Raw genomic sequence first — 20,138 nt, 5'->3', positions numbered from 1 at the left:
CAGAGGTAGGTTGGGCTTGATGAATGATCCTAATAATTAACAGAAACAAACAAATTTGGAGTCCTGCAGGCAGCGAAAGAGCAGAGTGACAGGTATCTGATGCTGCAAACCAGGAATTATTCCCTGTCTCTACAATTTCTGTGAGGGTTGTGGTGATCATTTGACTGAGAAGTTTTCTAGCAAACTTCTGCATCTGTTCTGTCTTCAACTTTACATCATAATTAGGCGCTGCTCCTTTCATTTCTGTGTCAAGCCATGGTCAATTTTTCACTCCCTTTAAAACTTGAGGGATAGAGTGGGGATTATGGCAGCTGAATGGGAGCTTCTGAGAACTTCTGTTTTTAAAAAGTAAGAGGTAGCATCCGGAAATGAATCTGATGCTTATTGATCAAAAGCTGACATGAAAGAATTTGGTTCAGGCAAGCCAAGTGGAGTCTCTCTTGATGACAGCCTCAGTGTTTAACTTCTCCAGTTGTATCACATTTTAACAGCATTCTGAGGGGCTTATTTCTTTGTTGATACTGACCCTAAGCTGTCCCAGGACAGAAGAATAAGGTTCTGCCCTTGTGGAAGAGAAAGGCGTTTCTGTTGACCTGCACTCTTGTGGGCAGCAACAGCCAGGGTTATCTCATTTATCACCTTGTGCAGTAAAACATTTCTGTCAGCTGCCCTTCTCTTTCTACCCATGGGTGAGCTCAGGGTCTCATGTTTGCGGTCAGGTCAGCTTTAGAATATAAGGGTTTTCTGTTTTCTCCTTCCCCAGTCATTGGTGTATCTGTTGTTTTCTTCTGCTGATGGACCAGGCAGGGTAAGTAGGTGATAAATTCCAGAATTAATCTTGAATTTCTTCCTTCTGAGGTAGTCTCTTCAGTCCTTCCATGTAAACTGCCAGAACTTTATATAAAGCAATAGGGTAATGCTGCTTCATCCTGGACAAGAATCCAGCCTGGTATGGCTCATGCCCACCTTTGTCCCCTGGTGACCTAGTGATCTGATCCCACTTTGAGTCTTACCACCCTTTGTCACCAGCTAGTTCTTTGATGCTGACCAGGAATAGTTTTCCTTTTGAAACCAGTCTCCCCAGCAGGCCTCCCATGATTTAATAAAATACTAATATTAGTGTACACCTTGTAAAATTTGTTTTGTGATGGTCTTTCAGCAGCTGGTAGTTTATGCGTTGCTTGATCCCATGTTGGGATTAGCTTCACAATTATACTTGGTGGGGCCCTAAATTCATTGATTAAATTGAGCCAAACCACAAAACAGCCTTTTGGCCCTTAAGCTTTCCCCAAATCAGAGCTGTCTGTGATTTCTGCACTCTTGCATGAGTGAACACCAAGTTCCCCCTGCTTTGTCTCCTGGCATATCTGTGTTATTCCACTAAAGATTCTGAAACAACACATGGTGGGTTATATATTGAGAATGAACATTTCACATGCTTATTCTGGCTCATGTGCTCATTGGTCCCTGCCAGCGTGCCGGTGCCTTGGGATTCTGCACTGCAAGGTAGTGATTTCAGTGCCTGAAGAACTTGGCATTTTGTATCTCCTTTTCCAGTTTCCATGGCTGCGAGAAGTAATTTTGCAACTTGGGGATGGAGGCAAGAGTGTTGCATAGTCTTGTACATTTTTTTATATTCTTTTTGACATGAGCCTAATGGCTCTCTGAAGGAGTCACTCCAAAACTATACTAAAAAGTACATCTCCAGAATAGATTGCAATATGGAGTAGCTGCAAATACACTTTCATATTGTTTCAGGAAAGTGTGTTTTCTGGGGATAATTGTTGATGATCTTATTGCCTTACTGGTGGCCTGAGTTTTTCAGATAATTGCCATGCCCACCATTCATATTAAGCTATATTGTACTGTGGTGTCTCTTTCCATTAGATTTCTTTAGTAAAATTGTCACATTTTAATTGTGGTTGGCACCCCCTTTTTCAAAGGAGTTCCTGGTTTGCACGTTTGGTCAGATTACTTGACACAGGTTGAAATTACTAATTTTTTTTTTTTTTAATGAAATAGCTTGAAGAAAAAGTCCACTGAGCAGGCAAGGTTCTTACATGCTGTCATTCTGAACTGTGATCTGAAGTGTTTGCTCTTAGCACAAGGGCTAAGTAAAATGCTTGCTTTGAGGGGTCCTATAAGTACAGAGCTGAGAAGTAAATGGCTACAGGATCATCCCATAATCACTGATTAATGTAGACAATCTTAGTGATTTGTTTGTGGTGTCTTAGTGATTTGTTTGTGGTGTTTGTGATTTGTTTGTGTTTAAGAGAAAAGAGTTGATAATTAGCCACTGTTCTTTGAAAAAAAATCTTGATTATGTTTTGTAAGTGCTAAGTGAGGATTTTAAACATCTGGACATTTCAAAATGGGCATTTAGAGATCCCCAGGGGTGGATTCCTGATCCTCCACGGGCAACTCACTTTTTGGTTTGGATCTTCATCCACCTTGTTTCTAGCAGAGAAAAAATGCAATCATAGCTTTATGTATATTCAATTGCATTTTTAAAAAAAGTTCATGGTTATAATGTGGTTATCTATTGCATATTAATAGACCTACACTAATACAGAGAGTTAGAGGGATTGTATGTGTCTCTTGTGTTTAGTCTGTGTACCAATGGACTAGATCACATCAAGTGATGTGCTTCATCTACAGATCTTTTGGAACATTTCTCTAGAAAGTGAGTGTTTCATTATTGAGGCTGACCAGCTTGCATGCTATGGCAACCACAACTGTTTTATAATGATAATAATAACAACTCATTTAGAAATGAGGGAAAACTAAATGAAAAACCAAGCACCCCACAGCAATTTGAGGTGAAGCACCAGAAAAAGAAATTGGCAACCATCTGCAAGCCGTGGTTCAAAACAGTAACCTTATATTTCTTGGGAAATAAATCAGCTTTATTTGGAATATTTCTTAACTGCTAATCAGGTGAATGAATTAAATGGTTTTATGTTAGATCTTGAGTCTGCTCACATCTCCTGCTTTTTTGGCTGCCTGTGTCTTCTCTTCATCTGCAAACAATCACAGGTGACAATGTAAAAATAGAACATCCTAAGAGATTTTTGAGATCCTGTGTTATTCTTACGGGTATCTTTTTCCATATCCATCCATCTGCTCATCTTTCTTTAGAACTGGATTAAGCAGCTGAATTTTGTGCTCCTTTCTTTTGGGAAACGATGATTTCTGATCAGATCTTTTCCCTGGTAGGTTCCTTGCTGTCCCTCATTTGATGGCCTTTCTGTCTTTCTCTGGCTTTTTTTGTCAGTGCCCTTTCTGGGACTGGACACACTTCCAGCAACTTTCCTCATAGTTTTACCCTGCTTTGTTTTGCTGGTAAACTAAACTATTGCTGGTTGTTGGTTGGTTTTAGCAAGTTTTTCGTTGATCCTTGAATGTTATGCCTTTTTTTTAATCTTTATATATGCTGCTTTGTTCTTGTCTAACCCGTTCAGTTTCAGTTCCAGTTGGTCTTCCCAGATATTACCAGACTTTCAGAGTTCAAATCTAGTTGTCTTATGGTTGTTTTTATTTTAATTCTAGTTTTGTAAATACATGTTCAGCATTTTTAATCAGTGTGATTATATAATAGGTTTAGCACCAGCTTAACCTAGAGGCTGCCCAAAAAAAACCTAACTGTGGCTGTATTTTTTAGATCTTGTATGTATTCCTGGCTTTAATCATTCCAGTAGCCAGAAGGCATCTGGCTACATTTGTAAGCATTTAATCAACTTGTTTTGCTAATTGTTTGTACTGTAATTTGTTGTTAGCATCTGGTTTTACTTGAGGTGTCTAAATATCTGTCCGGGCTTGTCTGTCAGTCTTTTCAGAAGCTATTTCTGCTTTAATCCCTTCCTGAAAACTAGTGAACACTATTAAAATTATCTGCATTTTTAACACATAGTTACATTATGGGTACTGGAGAGTATTTAAGAACTTTCCTTAACATAGCCACGAAGCTCTACTTTTGTTTTTATTGCCAGTTTATTTTAATCTCTGTCCTGTACAGTATTGAGTCATGCTAAAAATATCTTCATTAGATTGCCATTGATCTACAGCAGGGCATTCAGGCATGCTGTGTCTGAGTCCTGTGATAACTTTGCTTTAATTAAGTTATTAAGTATATTGGAAAATTAAAATCCCAGTAATTTGTAATTTTTTTTTTCTTGTGTTCCTTTTCCAGGATTCTCAGATAGTTGCATTTGTTTACCTAGTAACTTTTATTTAGATTTTCCTGTTAATTTTAAACTGGCTTTGTTATCGTCTTAGAAATTTTTTAAAATTCCAGACTCTGTACTTAATACATATTTTGTGAGTGATTGGAGCGCATTTTTGCAGAACTACCGTTTAAGAACTTTGGAAGAATTTTAAAATCAAACTGTTATATAATACCACAGCTAATCTGTGTAACAGCATTTTAATGGAATATTGGGTTGGAAGAAAAATTGATTTGGCATCTCTACTTGGTAGTTTAAAACCAACCAGACGCACTGGCTAGCCATGCTCCGTCATTTTGCTTTCTAGCCTTGTAAGCGTTTCCACATTCCATCTGTGATGTCTAGTCCATGCATGAATAAAATATGAAGTAATTTAATAGCACATAATATGTCAAGGGGGTTGCTGTTTATTCTCAGACTTGAAACTTTAAGATCACGTGCTGAAAGCTCTTGGGGTTTTTCTACTCATTTGGGGCCCTGCCTGTGAGGCTGTGGTGTGTGAACATGCCATCTTCTCTGTAATGTGGAGGAAAAAAAAAGTATTGTTTTTGTACTTTTATTTATATCATGACTATATTCTTCCCGTGGATGCTGAGGAGGAACAAGGAGTTGGCTCTTGGTTCTCTTCTTGTGTTTGGAATCACAGAGAGGGTACAGAGCCCATGGCCATCCCAGCTGTCAGCCTCATGGGAGCTTACATCCAGCAGGCAGCTGGGGCTGGATGGCAGACAGGGAACTGGAAGCCTCTGGAGTGCTTTACCTCAAGACTAGCAGCCTCTCAGGATGCAGGTTACAAGCCAGGTGAAGGGATAAAGGCTGTCTCTTAATAGCTTTGTGTTCTTACCAGTCCAAACCCCTGTGCCAACGCAGCATGTCAGTATCACAAGGCCATGAGGGTTCACGTGTGGTCGATCCTCTGGGGGTGTGTGTTCAAAGCCATGTTCTTTGCTCTGCGTCTGGCACAAGCAGATTGCAGAGCTCTGCTTGTGCAACCATGCACTTGTGCTGGGATGCGAAGTGTCTGTGCCCACAATTCAGTCTCCAGTAGGATAACTTCAAAATGTATTCCCATGTGCTAATCTGTGCTGCAGCATGTCCAGAAGCATTCAGTGTGACACAGTAGTGGCAAAAATCACTCTTGCACCTTGTCTGTGTCATCCCTAGTTCCTCCCTCCCCTTGTAAGTAAAGATTACAAATGTGCCTTAGACATTATAGTTATTAGCACACAGTCCATACTCAAAATTTTATCTAAATGGGTAACCTTCAGTTCTAACAAAGGCTTTTGTTTCTTGGTGTACATAAGTTTAAACAATGAAAAAGAATAGAGGTAAAATCAGTGTTTGACTGGTAGTTACTAAACATGTTTTTTTCTTAAATCAGAACATAGTGCCTCTGACAGTGAGAAATGGACTCCAAAATAGCTTAAATCTGTTATTTTAAACAGCCCAACAGCTAATATATAGTCTATATTTAAGTGTGAATGAGATGTGAATATTAAAAAAGGCATTAAAACAAGTCATTGGATTTCTTTATCTGTAGTGCCTTCTTCTCAGAAAAGAGGACACCGTCACTCCAGATGATGACCTGTGTTTTGTCAATTAAATTGGTGTAGGTTCCTTGCTGAAATAATTATTAGGCAAGCCTTCCTGAAAAGGTTTGTGACTTGCATTTTCCCTTTTCTCCCTCCTTGATTACAATTCCCTGGCAGAGACCAGATTGCTCAGCAGACTGCTAGACATTAGAAAACCAAATTCACGGATATCAAGCTATGATCCCACGTACGAAAATGACAGACTGTAGTAAACATGCATGAGTTGGTTTTAGTTTTTCAGATACCCATTTTTTCTGACTCGCCTTTGTATCCAGGCATTTGTTCAATATATTGCCATAGAATATTTAAGGAAATAGTTTTAATAATAACTTTCCATGAGGCCAGTATCTTCGAAAAACTTCTCTCCACTTTCCATTTCGCGTCAAAAAGAATTTCTAGGTATAGGTCAGTACATTTGCAAGTTCCTGCTTGGCTCTTTGGTTTGTTTTAGTCCATGGTCTGTACAAACTTCTCCTTAGACAATTAAGAGTGTGTGATACTTGCAGGATATAATGGGAATTGTGGCTTTATAGCGAACAGTCTCTGGAGTCATCTTACAAGTGAGTTTTATTGTGTGCTAAAGCGATCTGTGTGACTTGCTGTTAGCAATATTGTCTGGACAGCCCTAAATCAAATCCTGAATGGGCAGGATTGCAGAAGGCAGGTTCATACTGGTATCCTTCAGGTTAAACCCACTGATGGCCAGGCATTATTTCCTCCTGGCATAAAAAGTATTAGGAAGAGGTAAGTTTTTGCTAGCTGTCTTGTTTCACCAAGATCTGTCTTCTGCAAACAGGCTTGTGTTTACAGAAACCAAAGTGAAAATAGCATGTGAGCAGCATAAAGCCACTGTGGTCCAAATAGTTGTGTATTTGCATAACTGAGCAGTATTTAAAGCACTGGCTGGCTGGCTTACTTTGGGACAATTTACTACACACTTTCCCTTAAGAGTTTGTTGTCTCCAGGCATCTGTCAAGAAGTGGAAGTAAAAGGCTCTGATTCTAAACAGCACTGTTTTCACACGGAAGTAGAAAACAAGTTTAACTGTCTTGTTCCAGTTTTTGATAAATGGACATTGACATGGACTACGAAAGACCCAACGTTGAAACTATCAAGTGTGTGGTGGTTGGAGATAATGCAGTGGGAAAGACTCGTCTGATCTGTGCCAGAGCCTGCAACACAACCTTGACTCAGTATCAGCTGCTGGCAACGCACGTCCCAACCGTCTGGGCCATTGATCAGTACCGTGTCTGCCAGGAGGTAAGGACTGCAGGTGTGCAAAGTGTGCAGCACATGCTGTGAGGTGCTGCTATTGTTTATTGGCAAGCCTTACCCTGCCAGGATGCTGCAATGAGCTCACAAGTATTTTATGAGTGACCTCTACTGCAGCCATGGTCTGGTACACCTCTCATTCTAAAGTAATTTCTCAAACCTATTTTTAGGGTGATAAATATTCTGCCTGTTTTATACATCATTTGGTATTCTGCCAGTTTTACTACGTCATTTGGTAAAAAACTGCATGAGATAGACCCTTGACCTAGTATGTTTTGGACCTTTTGATGGGATGAATTAGAAAAGTAGTTGTTTGATGGAGGGAAAGAGAATGTTCTGTGTGTTCTGTTCTAGGTCCTTGAACGCTCAAGAGACGTTGTGGATGAAGTGAGTGTTTCCCTCAGGCTGTGGGATACTTTTGGGGACCACCACAAAGACAGGCGCTTTGCTTATGGAAGGTAAATTGATCCAAGCAAAATTTTAAGAAATACTTGCATTCAAATTTTGCTAGAAATTAATTGCAAATCTGAGTTTTGAAAAGCAAGGACTTTACAATCACGGGTATTCATGTTCCTGCCCACTGCAAAGAGGATTATCTGCTGCAAGGATTAAAAAGATATAAATATTTTAAAAGCAGCATAGTTTTACTATGCTACATTTCCTTGAACGGCCTGCTAAGCTCTGTCAACAACTGTTGTCCTATTTTGAATTTTAAAGAGCGGTCTCCAAAATAAGATTGTAGTTTCACAAAATTGAACATGAGCATTCTCTACCTGTATAAGCAGTGTTTGATATAATTGCCTAACAAGCAACAAACAAGGAGAGATGTTGGGAAATATCACTGTCACTCAATGAAATATTTATTTTTTCAAAGCCTGTGATGTTAAATGGGCAGCTAACCTCTTGAGAGCAGAGCCAGATTCATGAATGATGAGGCTCTTCCATATTTCCTTAATTAAAGCTGAGGTTTCTCTTCTATAAATATAAAATGTCTGTTACTGAATCAATTAACCCTGGAAATTCTAAAAAATACATACATAATAAATATATATTTAAATTAATATGATGTAGATTTTTCCAGCATGTACTATATATGTGTGTGTATATATATATATATGTGTGTGTGTATGTAAAAGTTCAGCATAGTTTCAACAAGGACTGAAGCCAGTGATAGTCTTTCTGGTTTGTTTAATTAGATCTGACCTTGTGGCAGTACAGGCAGCAGAACAGCTGTATTAGGCAAATACTGACCTGAAGGTGGGTTTTGGATATATATCTTCATAACTCACATTTGAGAGGTCTCAGTCCTCACACATTTTTTCACCTCGTTGAACTTTTTCATAACCTTTTCATATCTGCTTCAGTCCCTGCAGTTGTTCAGACCTTTGCAGACAGACACATTTTTTTTCCAGCTGGGAATGCCCTTTGTGGAGTGTCAGCCCCAGCTTTCTATTGCACGTGGCCAAAATGTACTGTCTTGCTGTTTTTCTTCTCTCTGTGCTGCCTGATGACACAAGTGACTTTGAAGGAGGATGGTCTTTAGTATTCTCTACCCCTTAGAAATGCTGTAGAGGGTTCTGCTGGTTGAACACACCCCTTAAATTTTCAGGTTGTAGAACTCCGTGTTTTTTTACAAACCCTCCTTTGTGTACAACACTGTACACTGTACTGTTGAGTTTTCAGAGTCATGAATTACGTGGAATTTTCTGTCAGGAGCTAAAGTGGCTACACATCTGGGCTGCACAACCTGTACCATTTGTAAATAAGCTTTGTGAGAGAAGTTATGGACTTTAAGGTAATATTTACCATAATATTTAGTGCTATTGGAGGATGTCCATAGATACTCTTTTACCTTTTGGCAGCATGTGGAACCTGCATTGATAAATTTGGATGTAACTTTGTGTTTCCACTCACTATTCCGCTTTGATGTGGCTTCCCGATATTCTGCAACAGATACTGTGTCACTGAGAAGATTACTGGAGATTAGGAGAACAGAATCAGGCATGTTCTGAACCCTGATCCCACGTTTACTGACAGGACTAGAGAGGGAGGAAACAACATACTTAGATTCTAATCCTGCAACCACCAAGGAGGACGTGAATAACTTGAGATCTCGAGGATTAAGCATATGAACACAGTGATTCATTTATGATGTTAGCAGAACTGAACTTGTGCAGAATGAGTTTTGCTATATCCTAATTAGCTTTAAAAGACTGTTCTGGAAGCCTGCTCTCCTGTTAGTAGTTTTTCTGCAAGTCTATTAATGAGGAAAGTAACTGGAAACTCTAAAGAAATACTTTATAAATGGAATTTCAGTTTTAAAATGTTGTGATTGTAAGCACTGCTTAGGTACTTGGTTGTTTTAAAAATGTTAATGTTGCATTTAAAGCAGACTGTTTAGTATTTTGTATGGGTTGGCATTTTAAAAAGAGTTTTTCAATGCTAAATGTTCATATTTATAGAAATTTATTTTAAATCACCTCTGTACATTGAGCTGCAGTCTAGTCAGCTTTGTCAAATCTTGCAATGCAGTGAAAGGCCTGTTTTATGCCAAACTTCTCAAGGTTACACCTGCAAGTGCCCCCTGTTCTGATTGTCTGAAAGAACATATAATAATATCATCCTTTGGTTCTCTTAAAAAAATTCTGTGCATCTGCACCTTATGCAGGGGAAGGCTTACTCCAGCAAACATTCAGCCAAGACCTCTAATTGTCCTAAACCTGGTGTAACAAGAACCAGCAAGTCATTAACTCGCCTGCTGCTCATTGGAAAAATTTGCTCCATAAAGTTTTAGAAAATGTTACATAAATTGATTATGCTATAGATGACAGAACAGTTAATAGGACTTGTAGCACAGATAAATCCTTCTTAACTTTATTTTTTACAGATAGAAACATGGAAGGAGAATGAGAAAAGGAATCTGTTTTCCACTATTTTTGTGTGACAGAATGAGAGAAACATTTAAATGCCACTGGGGATGGAATAGTTAATGTTTCTCTGCCATCCCTTAATGGGAGTATGGAGAGTGAGATCAGCTTGCATTCTGCTCTGTGGTGTTTAGTTTAATAATCACACTCCTCTGGGAGCTTTGGGAAACAGTTCCTGACAGCTTAAGGGAGTGAGGGGGATGTGGCTGCAGAGACTTGTGGAAACATTTGCTGCAGTTTAACAGAATGGCATTTTCCCCCCCTTAGACTAAAGCGTGTGCTTTAATTTTGGAAATATCCTGTTCAGTTCAGCTTAGGCAGTATGTGATGTCAAATAGCCATTTATTAATATTCTCCCATAGGGTTTCATTTGGTGTACCATCATCCCAAAATGCTGTAAAATGATAATCTCTTGGTTATGATTTAGTGTATTGATTTCCAGCTCCCAGGCACCTCTTTGTTTAATAACAATCTAGTCTTGGTGCTATTGTATTCTCTAAGCCTGCAGATGAGGTGTGAACTTCATTTAAAGCCCAAGTTATTATTCCATAGCAGTTTCTCTGGGAGGCGAGTGTAAAGACAAAACATCTTAATTTACATTTCAACTTGTCAGGATTCACTATCTTCCATCCTCCTGTCCAATCTGGTTTTGAATGAGTGTGTCAACATATCATCATGTTCAAACTAATTCTAGATGCTGGCTTGAAGATCTTTTTCTTGCTTTTTGCATCCTTCTCCCCCCCCCCCCACCCCCCCCCACCCCCCAGGTAAACATGTTTGGCTAATTTGATAAATAGCCTCTGTATCCTGGGGTTTTGGGTTTTTTTACATGCAGCTCTAGTATGTGTAAACATGAGCACAAACCTGTAAAGAGTTAATTCAGTCCCAATCAAATATTTATTCTCAATACCGTGAATGGGGGTTGTCAGCTAATTCAGCTAGGATGAGTTATTTACTTGCAACATAAATATGAGCTGTAGACCAAACAAAATCTGTTCATTCAGCATGGACAGAAAACAGCTTTTTCCTCATGACTTACAAATCTGAATGAGTCTTGCTGTTAGACTGCTGACAGAGCCTCTTAAAATATGTTTAGAGTATTTCCTCTGTTGTGAATGGATTTTGTAAGCCTTGTGGGTATTGTATGTATGCAGAGGAACACATGCATTTGACTTCTGTGTGATTACAATTCTCTTCACCAGTTACTTCAATGTAATTGAATCCCTAAAAATAAATAAAAATAAAAAGTTCTGAATGCTGCTGAAAGGAGTCCATGAGAACAGAGTTTATCACTGGTATCTGAAGCCTTCCACCAACCCCTTTCTGATTTTTTTTCCTCAAGGGACAATGATGATGCTATTTCTGTAAAAACAAAACCAAAGTAGCTTTGATGTAAAATGGTATTTGCATTCATCAGATTCAGTGAGATTAGGGTGAGGTTTGTGGCTTCACAGAGTTACTTGGTCTGCCTTTGGTTAGATCAGTTCCCTCTGTCATGGAGCAGCTGGGGCCTAAACTGACACTGGGCCAGCAGCTCCCCTCCTTTCTTCAGAGAAGGTCTGAGGTTTCAGAAGTGCCTTGTGAATGAAAGCTCACACATTCCCTGTGCCTCACAAGTCATTACTGTCCTGTGTTGGAAGGGATCCTCAGAGATACCTCTCTAGAGCAGAGGTACTTATCAGACACAGGATGGTCTCTTGCTTCTCTAGCAAAGGCTCAGCTGATGGGGAATCCAGTTACTCTCAGATGTCTCTCAGCTTGGCTGCTTCCTTTTATTATGTTTTCTGCCACAAAAAAGCGATAGGCAGTATCTTCAAATCATCTTCAGCTACCCAAATTTGTGAGCCTTCCCTTCTACTTTACAGTGGTTTATAAGCTGTTCAAGTTCTTCATCATGGGATCACAAAGAGCTGTGAAAAACCATTTTTACAACATATACATATATTTATTACGATTTTTTTTCTCTTTTGAGTTTGACTTAGGCCCAAGACTGGAATAAGCAGGGAGGTTCACAGAGACAGCTTTCTCCAGTAACATTATTCTGATGTATGCATTGTTGTTTTCCTTCTTTTGTTACCTGTGCGAGCATTTGATGCTTTTTCATTCGGCTGATGGGGAAGTAAATACTTTATATACTTAGGCCACTGAAATTAATGCAGATCTACTTTTCTCCTCTGCATCCTGCCGTGGTTCCATACTGTGAGTAGAAAGAAGTTGCTGTGGAATTTCTGTTAGGAATCCTTCCTTCTTTTGAAAGGTGTGTGTGCCAAATGGCTGTTGGTGGGCCTGAAGCTCAACTTGATGTATATGTCATTTATCTATAATGGAAGGATACCTCCAGCACTTTAAGCCTTCTTTAAGGAGTAAAAAAGTATGTGGCAGTTGTTATTTGTGGTATTGCATCATTTCACATTTTGCCTTGCTTTCCTAAGTCAGGGTCTGGGTGGAAAGGGGGAATTTGGGCTCTGCACTGAAAGGCTGCAAGGCAACATCAAAGTCTTTTGGAAAAGATAAGTGTGGGAAGCTACTTTCTATCAAAATCTTGATCTTAGTGAATTATTTCTTTGTGACCAGGTACCAGGTGGTTTTCTTGTGCTGTTTTCCACTCCAAGGGTCTCAGGATCTCAGTCTGGGTTTCCTGAAACATGTCAGACTATGGAAAACACTCTGCACAACTAGTTATAACTGTTTTAAAATGAGTGCTTCTCAATAGTTTTGTGACATCAACTTGCCAGTTAACATTTCCTGATAGTTTAATTTAACTTTTAAAAAGAGATAACTCAAAGCAAAAAATATAAAAGTTCACATTTTCTCCACAGAAAAAGAGATGCATCTCCTAATGTCCAGTATCCATGTCTTCTCTGGCTTCAGAAGCCACTCCCATACTGGATGCAAACCAAAACCTATCATTTTTTCATCTTCTTTGGATTTTTCCCTCCTTGGCTTCAGCATTACCTTTAAGGAATTACGCTTTTAATGAATTTTGGGATCTAACTTTGGACCTTCCTTCTAGTTTTTTTCCCGTTCCATCCTTACATCCCTCTGCTACCTCGAAGTTTTTTTTTTTTCTTCTAAACATACTTCCTCAGCTGATGTTTTAACTAAATTTCTTCTTACCTTTTTTAAACTCGGTATGTTTTTGTGATTGACCATTGGTTCCTGGGGTATTTTTAGGTGATGGTGCCAGGAGTAAAGAAATGGTTCATTTCTTCTTTCATTTATTCTTTTTCAGTGTCTTTAATGAAAGTTGGTTGGTTCTCTATAAAGAGCAAGCATGTAGATCTCATCTGTAAGCTCCCTCCTTAAAATAACCAAAAGTAAGATTGGAATGCCTGCATTTCCTTGCATTTCTGGTTTCTCCATTGTTTTGTAAATTTCTCTCTTATTATTTTGTTTTCTGACTGTTGTCTGGAGGCAGCAGTCAGCTGACGTGTCTTACAAGCCCCTTTTGTGTATTTTGGTGTTTGCCCTGAGTTGATCAGACATGTTCCAGGAGGGCCCTGTGCCTTCACTTGCTCCAGCATTTTCTTTCATCCTTCTCCATTGATCTCAGGCTTTATGTCTTACTTATATAAACCCTGACTTGGCATGTGATACCCAGAATATTTCACTCTTCCAGCATCAATTAACTGTGTCTAGGATTCTATTTATCATTGAATTCTTATTCTTTTATTAGAAATGCAGCAACCGAGATCTCTGCTTTGGGAAAGGGAAGATGGCACATATTGGTATTTTATGGTGAATGTAAATACCTGATTCCAAAAAGGGATTTCCTGAGTCTACTGGCCAAATTTGGCCCAGTATCATGCTGGGGTACCTTGCAGGCAGCCTGTTTCAACTGCAAGGTCCTGTTTAGCACTAAGCTGGAATTTTTCATATGTAAATGTTGAATCAGAATTATATGTGAATTTACTTCACGTAGCCACCAACAAAATAAACCACATCCCAAGACTGTGTAAGCAGTCCTTTAAATTAATTTTTTTTGTTTGGTTTTCTCTTGTTACATAGTTCCACACAACTTTGCCATTCTCTTTAGCATTATTGCTGGCCAGCCATTTGTACCATAAGAGTAGCTTTTACAAGCTTCTGCAAAATCAGATATTTTAATCATTACTATCAAAACACAGTGCAGCTTGTATTTGTGAATATATTGCTGCAGAGAGAAAGGGCAAATCAGGTTTGCTTCTGTTTTCTTCTTTCTCGTTCTCTAGGTAACCAACACAAAAAGTAACTGCACAAAAACGGCAATAAAATAGGCATTTTTTAAAAATCATACCTTTTACATTCCCTGAGAGTATTAAAATAACATTGGTAAATTTTTAATGCTTAGGAAATATTAATGCATTGTTTTAAGCTGACAGGGTCTGTTTTTTATGAACAAATGTCAAACCAAACTTTATACTGCGGTGTTAGAAAGTTGCAAATGTGCCTTTGACATTAATAGGAATTGTAGGTACTTTAATTAAAGTTTCCAAAGGACATGTTTCCTCAAATGCTTACAGTTCTATGTAGATGGTTAATCTTCCTCATGCATGTCTGTCTCCAGTTTGTACTGAGTGCAAATTGTGCTTACGACTGGAATGAAAACTTAATTTATTATGATAGAGTGGCTGTATTTTGTGAGCTAGCAGAGCCAGCTGTGGTGCTGGTTCAGCATGTGAACTCTGCCACTACAGGATGGTTTCCCATCCATCCTGTTTATGGCACAGAACCATTAATTTCTCTCAGCCCAGTGCAGAACTCTCAGGAATCTCTGTTTCATGGGGAGTCCAGGTTTTAACACAGGATAAATAATTTGCAAATCACATTTTTTACATCTTTACTCTATTATTCTTTTCATGTGGAAGGCAGTAAGGTGAGAATGTCCTGTTAGTGCATTGCAGGGAGTTTTGGAAAAAGAACCAAGCTTTGCTCAGCTCTGTTTTACGGTTGCTCAGCAAAGGTCAGAGGTGAGGACTTGCTCAAGAACCACGGTGGCAAAAACATGATACTCCCTTGGCAAGGGCTGTAACACACACAGGGCTGTGCAGGAGCCAGCCTGCTGGGTGCTCTGGGCTTGCCCTGCCCAGGGACACAGCTCACCCCTGGCTCCGTCCAGAGCCCAGCCCAGCATCGGGCACCTAGGGGAACTGCTGTGTCCTGCCTGTGAACACCTGCTGGAGTGGTTTCCTTTTGGTTTTCTGGGAGATGTGATGTGTGGCTTGTAAAGTCAGGAGGGTTGGATCCTCGTGACTGCAATTACTGGGCTTAGGTATTAATTTCTGAAGGATGCTGGAAAGGCTGTCTCTCTAAGATGCTTAGTCGTAGTTAGGAGCAGCCAGGCAGCCAACGCTTGCCACTCCAGCAGTCATGGTGGGCTTGAATTAAACAACAATTGACCCTGTTAGAGTACATGTAACGCAGAGTTTTTTGTATCTTGGCTGCACATTGATTTCTCTTTCTGGGAGCTGAACAAATGTCTGCTGGGGTTTAAGTTTTACTCTTGCCTGACCTTGAATAGAGCAAGTTTGAGTTTGAAGCATGTTTGCCTCAACTGTGCAGCAGACCATTGTGTTGGCTGCTTAGCCCTTCACTATTTACTAGAGAACTTTCCAGTTTGAAAAGGCCTTGTTCCTAGATGTGACAGATGTGTTGCAGTTTATATAAGAGAGAAATTTGGAGCAGGAGCATTTCTCTTGCATTAAATTGATGCTCACAGCAGTCTTCGTATTGTGTGCAGCTATCTTTAGAAATAGCTGGATATATCTATGCCCTCAGTGAAATGTAGAAAGCAGCACTACTGAGGAGGTATTTCATTATTTAAAAGGTGAATGTTAAGATTCACTGCTGCTGATGCTCTGTACATGGCACAAGCTGCAGATACAACACATTGGTGCGAAATTAAAGAATAATAGAACTGAGATAGAGATGGTATTGCTGAGCTTATCCTGCTGACAATTCTTTAGCAATAAGTTGCCTCCTCAAAATGTCCCTTCTTCTCAGTTTTTCTCAAGAGTTTAAATTCAACATTTTTTTTTCTTCTCTTCTATTTTTTCCCCCATAAGAGACCCAAGAGCTTGAGAACTGTTTGTTTATAAATAATGAAATTGCCCCTAGTTGGGTATGCCTGAGACAAGTATTCAATCATTTCTCTACCTCTGGGTGCCAGCTCTGACAAGACTTAGGCGGTGGTTCAGTGGATGAACTGTCAACTTTCATCCTCAGAATTTATATAGCAAGTGTATTTAGTGAAGTAGTTTCTGTTTTCTTAGAAACCTATAAAAGCCTGCAAATATTGTCATGCTTACTCTAATTTAAGCACTGTCCTATTCTACAGTTTACTGACCTTATTTTCACTGTTATGTTTATTTTTGCTGATATTGTAGAAGTGGTCATTCTGCAGTAGTTTGCCCTTCTAACAGGTTATTTATTAAAGGCATTGGAGAATTGCTGTGCAAAGCACATTGCAAAGGCGACCACCTCAGTACTTCGAACAGTGCAGTAAAGGTATTTCTCCATGACAAGTTCAGAAGTGATCTGTGTCTGCCTGTGTGGCTGTTCCGAAATTTTGCACAGCTCCTCTCTAATTCCTAAGCACCAATGACCTTTGAACTGCAATTTAGGTGTCCAGTCAGCAGAATTATTTCTGGAGAAATGTCAGCCTGTAAGTAACTGTTGTGTAAAAGTAGAGAATGGAAAGCCCTACCTCTCTTCTTAGTGCTCCGCACACCCGTGCTGGGGTTATCTCGGCAAGGAGGGGCGGTGCTTCCTAGGTATGTGGCTTTGTGCTCTCATGCTTTTGTGGTGAAATGTGTAGCTTCTCTCCGACCTCTGCACAAACATGTATCCTGACATCTGGGTGTCAGCACGTTTGTCAAAGAGCAGAGTGGAGCAGTAATGAAAATAGGTGAAAGTGCAGCAAAAATCATTTGTGGGGTTTTCATGAGGTATTTTCTTGTTACCTTTTTAGGTCTGATGTTGTTGTTCTGTGCTTTTCAATTGCTAATCCTAATTCCCTGAATCATGTGAAAACAATGTGGTATCAAGAAATCAAGCACTTCTGTCCTCGCACACCTGTCATTCTGGTGGGCTGCCAGCTGGATCTTCGCTATGCGGATCTCGAGGCTGTTAACAGAGCCAGACGGCCTTTGGCAAGGTAAAGTTTAAACAAAAATAAGAAGTTAAAAAAAGAATCACCTTGGTAATCAGGTACAACACTTGCAAAAGAGAAACTGGAGAGACTGTCTTCCCTTTTTTTTTTGTACAGTGAGAATATATGTGCTTTCTTCTTTTTTTAATTCTGTTGTCTGAGTTGGTTAGTTCTTTAACACACACAGTTATTAAGTTTCCCACAAAATTTTTGCACATTGGTTATCTGAATGTGTTTGGGTGGCAGAACGACAGTAAGACAGAGATGGTAATGATTATTGAATGTTTTCTTATGTGTCTTTCTCCATGAACATGTGTCATGTCCTGCCCTCTCACTATTGTCAGGTACTGTTTTAAACTTGCAGATTCTACTCAAATTTTCTTAATTGTCAATTTATTTTTTTTTTGTAAATGTAATCCTAGATCATAGCAGAAAATGAAGTGATTGCAAATTAAACTTCTAAAAGTTCTGAGATTTAAAGAGAGTTTGGGGTCTGTTCTAAAGAAGCTTTGTTTCTCCCAGATACAAAATACAGACATTCACACATCTGGCCACAACAGTCCCATAATAACTGGTGTGCGTCTAATTTATTCCTTTTATGGGAATTTCAATGAGACCAGATTCACAGAAATAATATCCATGATTGTGTAATTAATGACTGTATTGTAACAAATTTCCATAAAGTGATGGAATTAATATCTTGTGGGCCCTTAGAAAACTTTGCATTGCATTGCAGTCAAACTCTTGACTTAGCAGTATAATTTTATAGGTCTCTTTGTTTATAAAACATTTCTTTGTTGTAAAGGAGAGGTGGACTTCTTGGTTGACTCTTTAAAAGGAGATGGTCTTTTTTCAAAACTCTTCTTCTGCCCCAATCCTCCTTCGTGATTTCACCATTAGCAAGTTTGAGTCAGAACTCTGCATGTCTGGCACAGACTTCTGCCACCTGAACTGGTTATTTATTAGCTGGCACTCAGCAAGCTGTTGTCTGGGGTGTGTTCTGTCTGTGCCAGCTTGTGTCTACCCAACATGGTGGGCTCAGAGAACACACTCTTGGGTCATGTCTTCTGGGGAGATGATTTTTTTGCTGGGAAAATGGATCCTAGCCCAGACTTTTTACTGGTTTGTTTACCCTGCATCATATACTAGAGCTGCTCTGGAAATTCATGAGTTCCCACATAATACTTCTACAGCCAAAACAAGCCTATCTCTTGCAGTCTGTGTTCAGTTATTCTTTTATCTTAGGCTACTGTATTTTTCTTTAAAAAGCATGAGCTTAAGAAATATTTCCATTTCATATTTAGCTGTATTTCTGGCATTTTTATGTCATGAGAATTTCCATTTGTGTTTAAATGATGGATACGAAGAAAGGTTCTTACAGAATATCTGAGTAGTAAGGAGTGGTAGAAGGTTTTTTAAAAAATGAGAGTTCTCAAGTATCCTATCAACTTTTTTTACTGTAAATTTCACTTTAAGTAAGAGGCAGCTCCATTTTGCATAAACAATTTCTACATATATTTTGTAACATTGCAAGGACACCACCAAACTTTAATGAAAATAGAAGTATGTGCTATTCTAAAACTCTGTGGAGTCATGGTTGTAGATTTCCAGAGGGCTTTGTGTGCTTAGTTTTATATTTTGTTTCATTTGAATGATAGTTATCTCGGATTTAGTTCTGAATATTTGGTAAAATGCCATGCTTTCTAGCATAACTTTGTGTGACAAGGTTCATTTTTTGTTTAACCCTAGGCCGATAAAAAGGGGAGACATTTTGCCACCAGAGAGAGGCAGAGAGGTTGCCAAGGAACTCGGGATACCCTACTATGAAACCAGTGTATTTGACCAGTTTGGGATAAAAGATGTGTTTGACAATGCAATTAGAGCTGCCCTGATCTCCAGAAGACACCTGCAGTTCTGGAAATCTCACTTGAAGAAGGTCCAAAAACCTTTGCTTCAGGCTCCATTCCTACCTCCAAAAGCGCCTCCTCCAGTTATCAAAATTCCCGAGTGTCCCGTGCCGAGCATGAATGAAGCTGGATATTTATTGGACAGCCCACTGTGTGCAGATGTCATGTTTGTTCTTCAGGAGCAGGACTGCATTTTTGCTCACAAGATTTACCTAGCTACCTCCTCTTCAAAGTTTTATGACCTTTTCTTAATGGAATGTGAGGAAAGTCCATACTTGGATGAAACACAGTGTAATAAAGAAAATACAAATAAGGATGTTCTGACAAGTCACCTTGAGACAAACAGTGACAGTGATGAGGCATCTTTGAAATCTCCTGATGTTAAAATTCCCCCACCAGAGAGTAGCGAGTCTTTAAACATGCTACAACCTGAATCTGGTGAAACAAACTCTGCAGCAAGATCTCTGTCATCCTGGGGTAAGGGGTTTGTTAGTGTGCATAAGGAAATGCAAGTGAACCCCGTCTCAAAGCGGACGTGTCCCGTAACTGTGGTAAAAATGGATTCGTCTGTGCAGGCCACACCTTTTAAAACTGTTTTGCAGTTTTTATACACAGGCCAACTGGATGAAAACGAAAAAGACCTCACCAGACTGGCTCAGATTGCTGAAATCTTGGAAGTATTTGACTTGCGAATGATGGTGGAGAATATAATGAATAAAGAAGCCTTCATGAATCAAGAGATTACTAAAGCATTTCATGTCAGAAAAGCTAATCGCATTAAAGAGTGCCTTTGCAAAGGGACATTTTCTGGTAAGTAAATACATGCTTAAGCAGGAAGAGAGTTGTTTGGTTTTTTTTTTCTCATCCATGTTACTGTCACTTCACAGACTTCAAACAGTGTGACAGCTTACATTGTTCTGAGAGGACGGATGACCCCAAAATTATAGTGTTACTCATGCCAACTGTTCCAACCTGAGATTCTTTAGTTTCGTTTCTCAAAATCTACTCACAGCTTTTAAATAAGCGACCCAATTCTCAGAAATGTTGAACATCCAATATCCCTGTTTACAAGCGAGGCTTTTCATTAA

General features: G+C 39.3%; 1 protein-coding gene across 3 annotated transcripts in view; it reads left to right on the top strand.

Annotated features, from left to right (window-relative positions):
* The window catches only part of RHOBTB1 (Rho related BTB domain containing 1), a 49,515-nt gene that overhangs the window by 22,443 nt on the left and 6,934 nt on the right, over window positions 1-20,138 (top strand). For all 3 annotated transcript variants that reach the window (XM_066191672.1, XM_066191674.1, XM_066191673.1), the window contains exons 3-6: window positions 6,874-7,075; window positions 7,442-7,545; window positions 16,964-17,149; window positions 18,893-19,860. In XM_066191672.1, the coding sequence (XP_066047769.1) occupies window positions 6,884-7,075; window positions 7,442-7,545; window positions 16,964-17,149; window positions 18,893-19,860 (1,450 nt within the window). In that variant the 5' untranslated portion in view covers window positions 6,874-6,883. The remainder of the gene's footprint in view (window positions 1-6,873; window positions 7,076-7,441; window positions 7,546-16,963; window positions 17,150-18,892; window positions 19,861-20,138) is intronic.

This window comes from Chamaea fasciata, unplaced genomic scaffold (genome assembly GCF_029207755.1).
Source record: "Chamaea fasciata isolate MVZ Bird 193981 ecotype frontalis unplaced genomic scaffold, bChaFas1.0.hap1 SCAF_9, whole genome shotgun sequence".
NCBI classification, from domain to species: Eukaryota; Metazoa; Chordata; class Aves; order Passeriformes; family Sylviidae; genus Chamaea; species Chamaea fasciata.
Note: the sequence above shows the minus strand (reverse complement) of the source record. Positions and strands in the feature narration are given on the sequence as shown.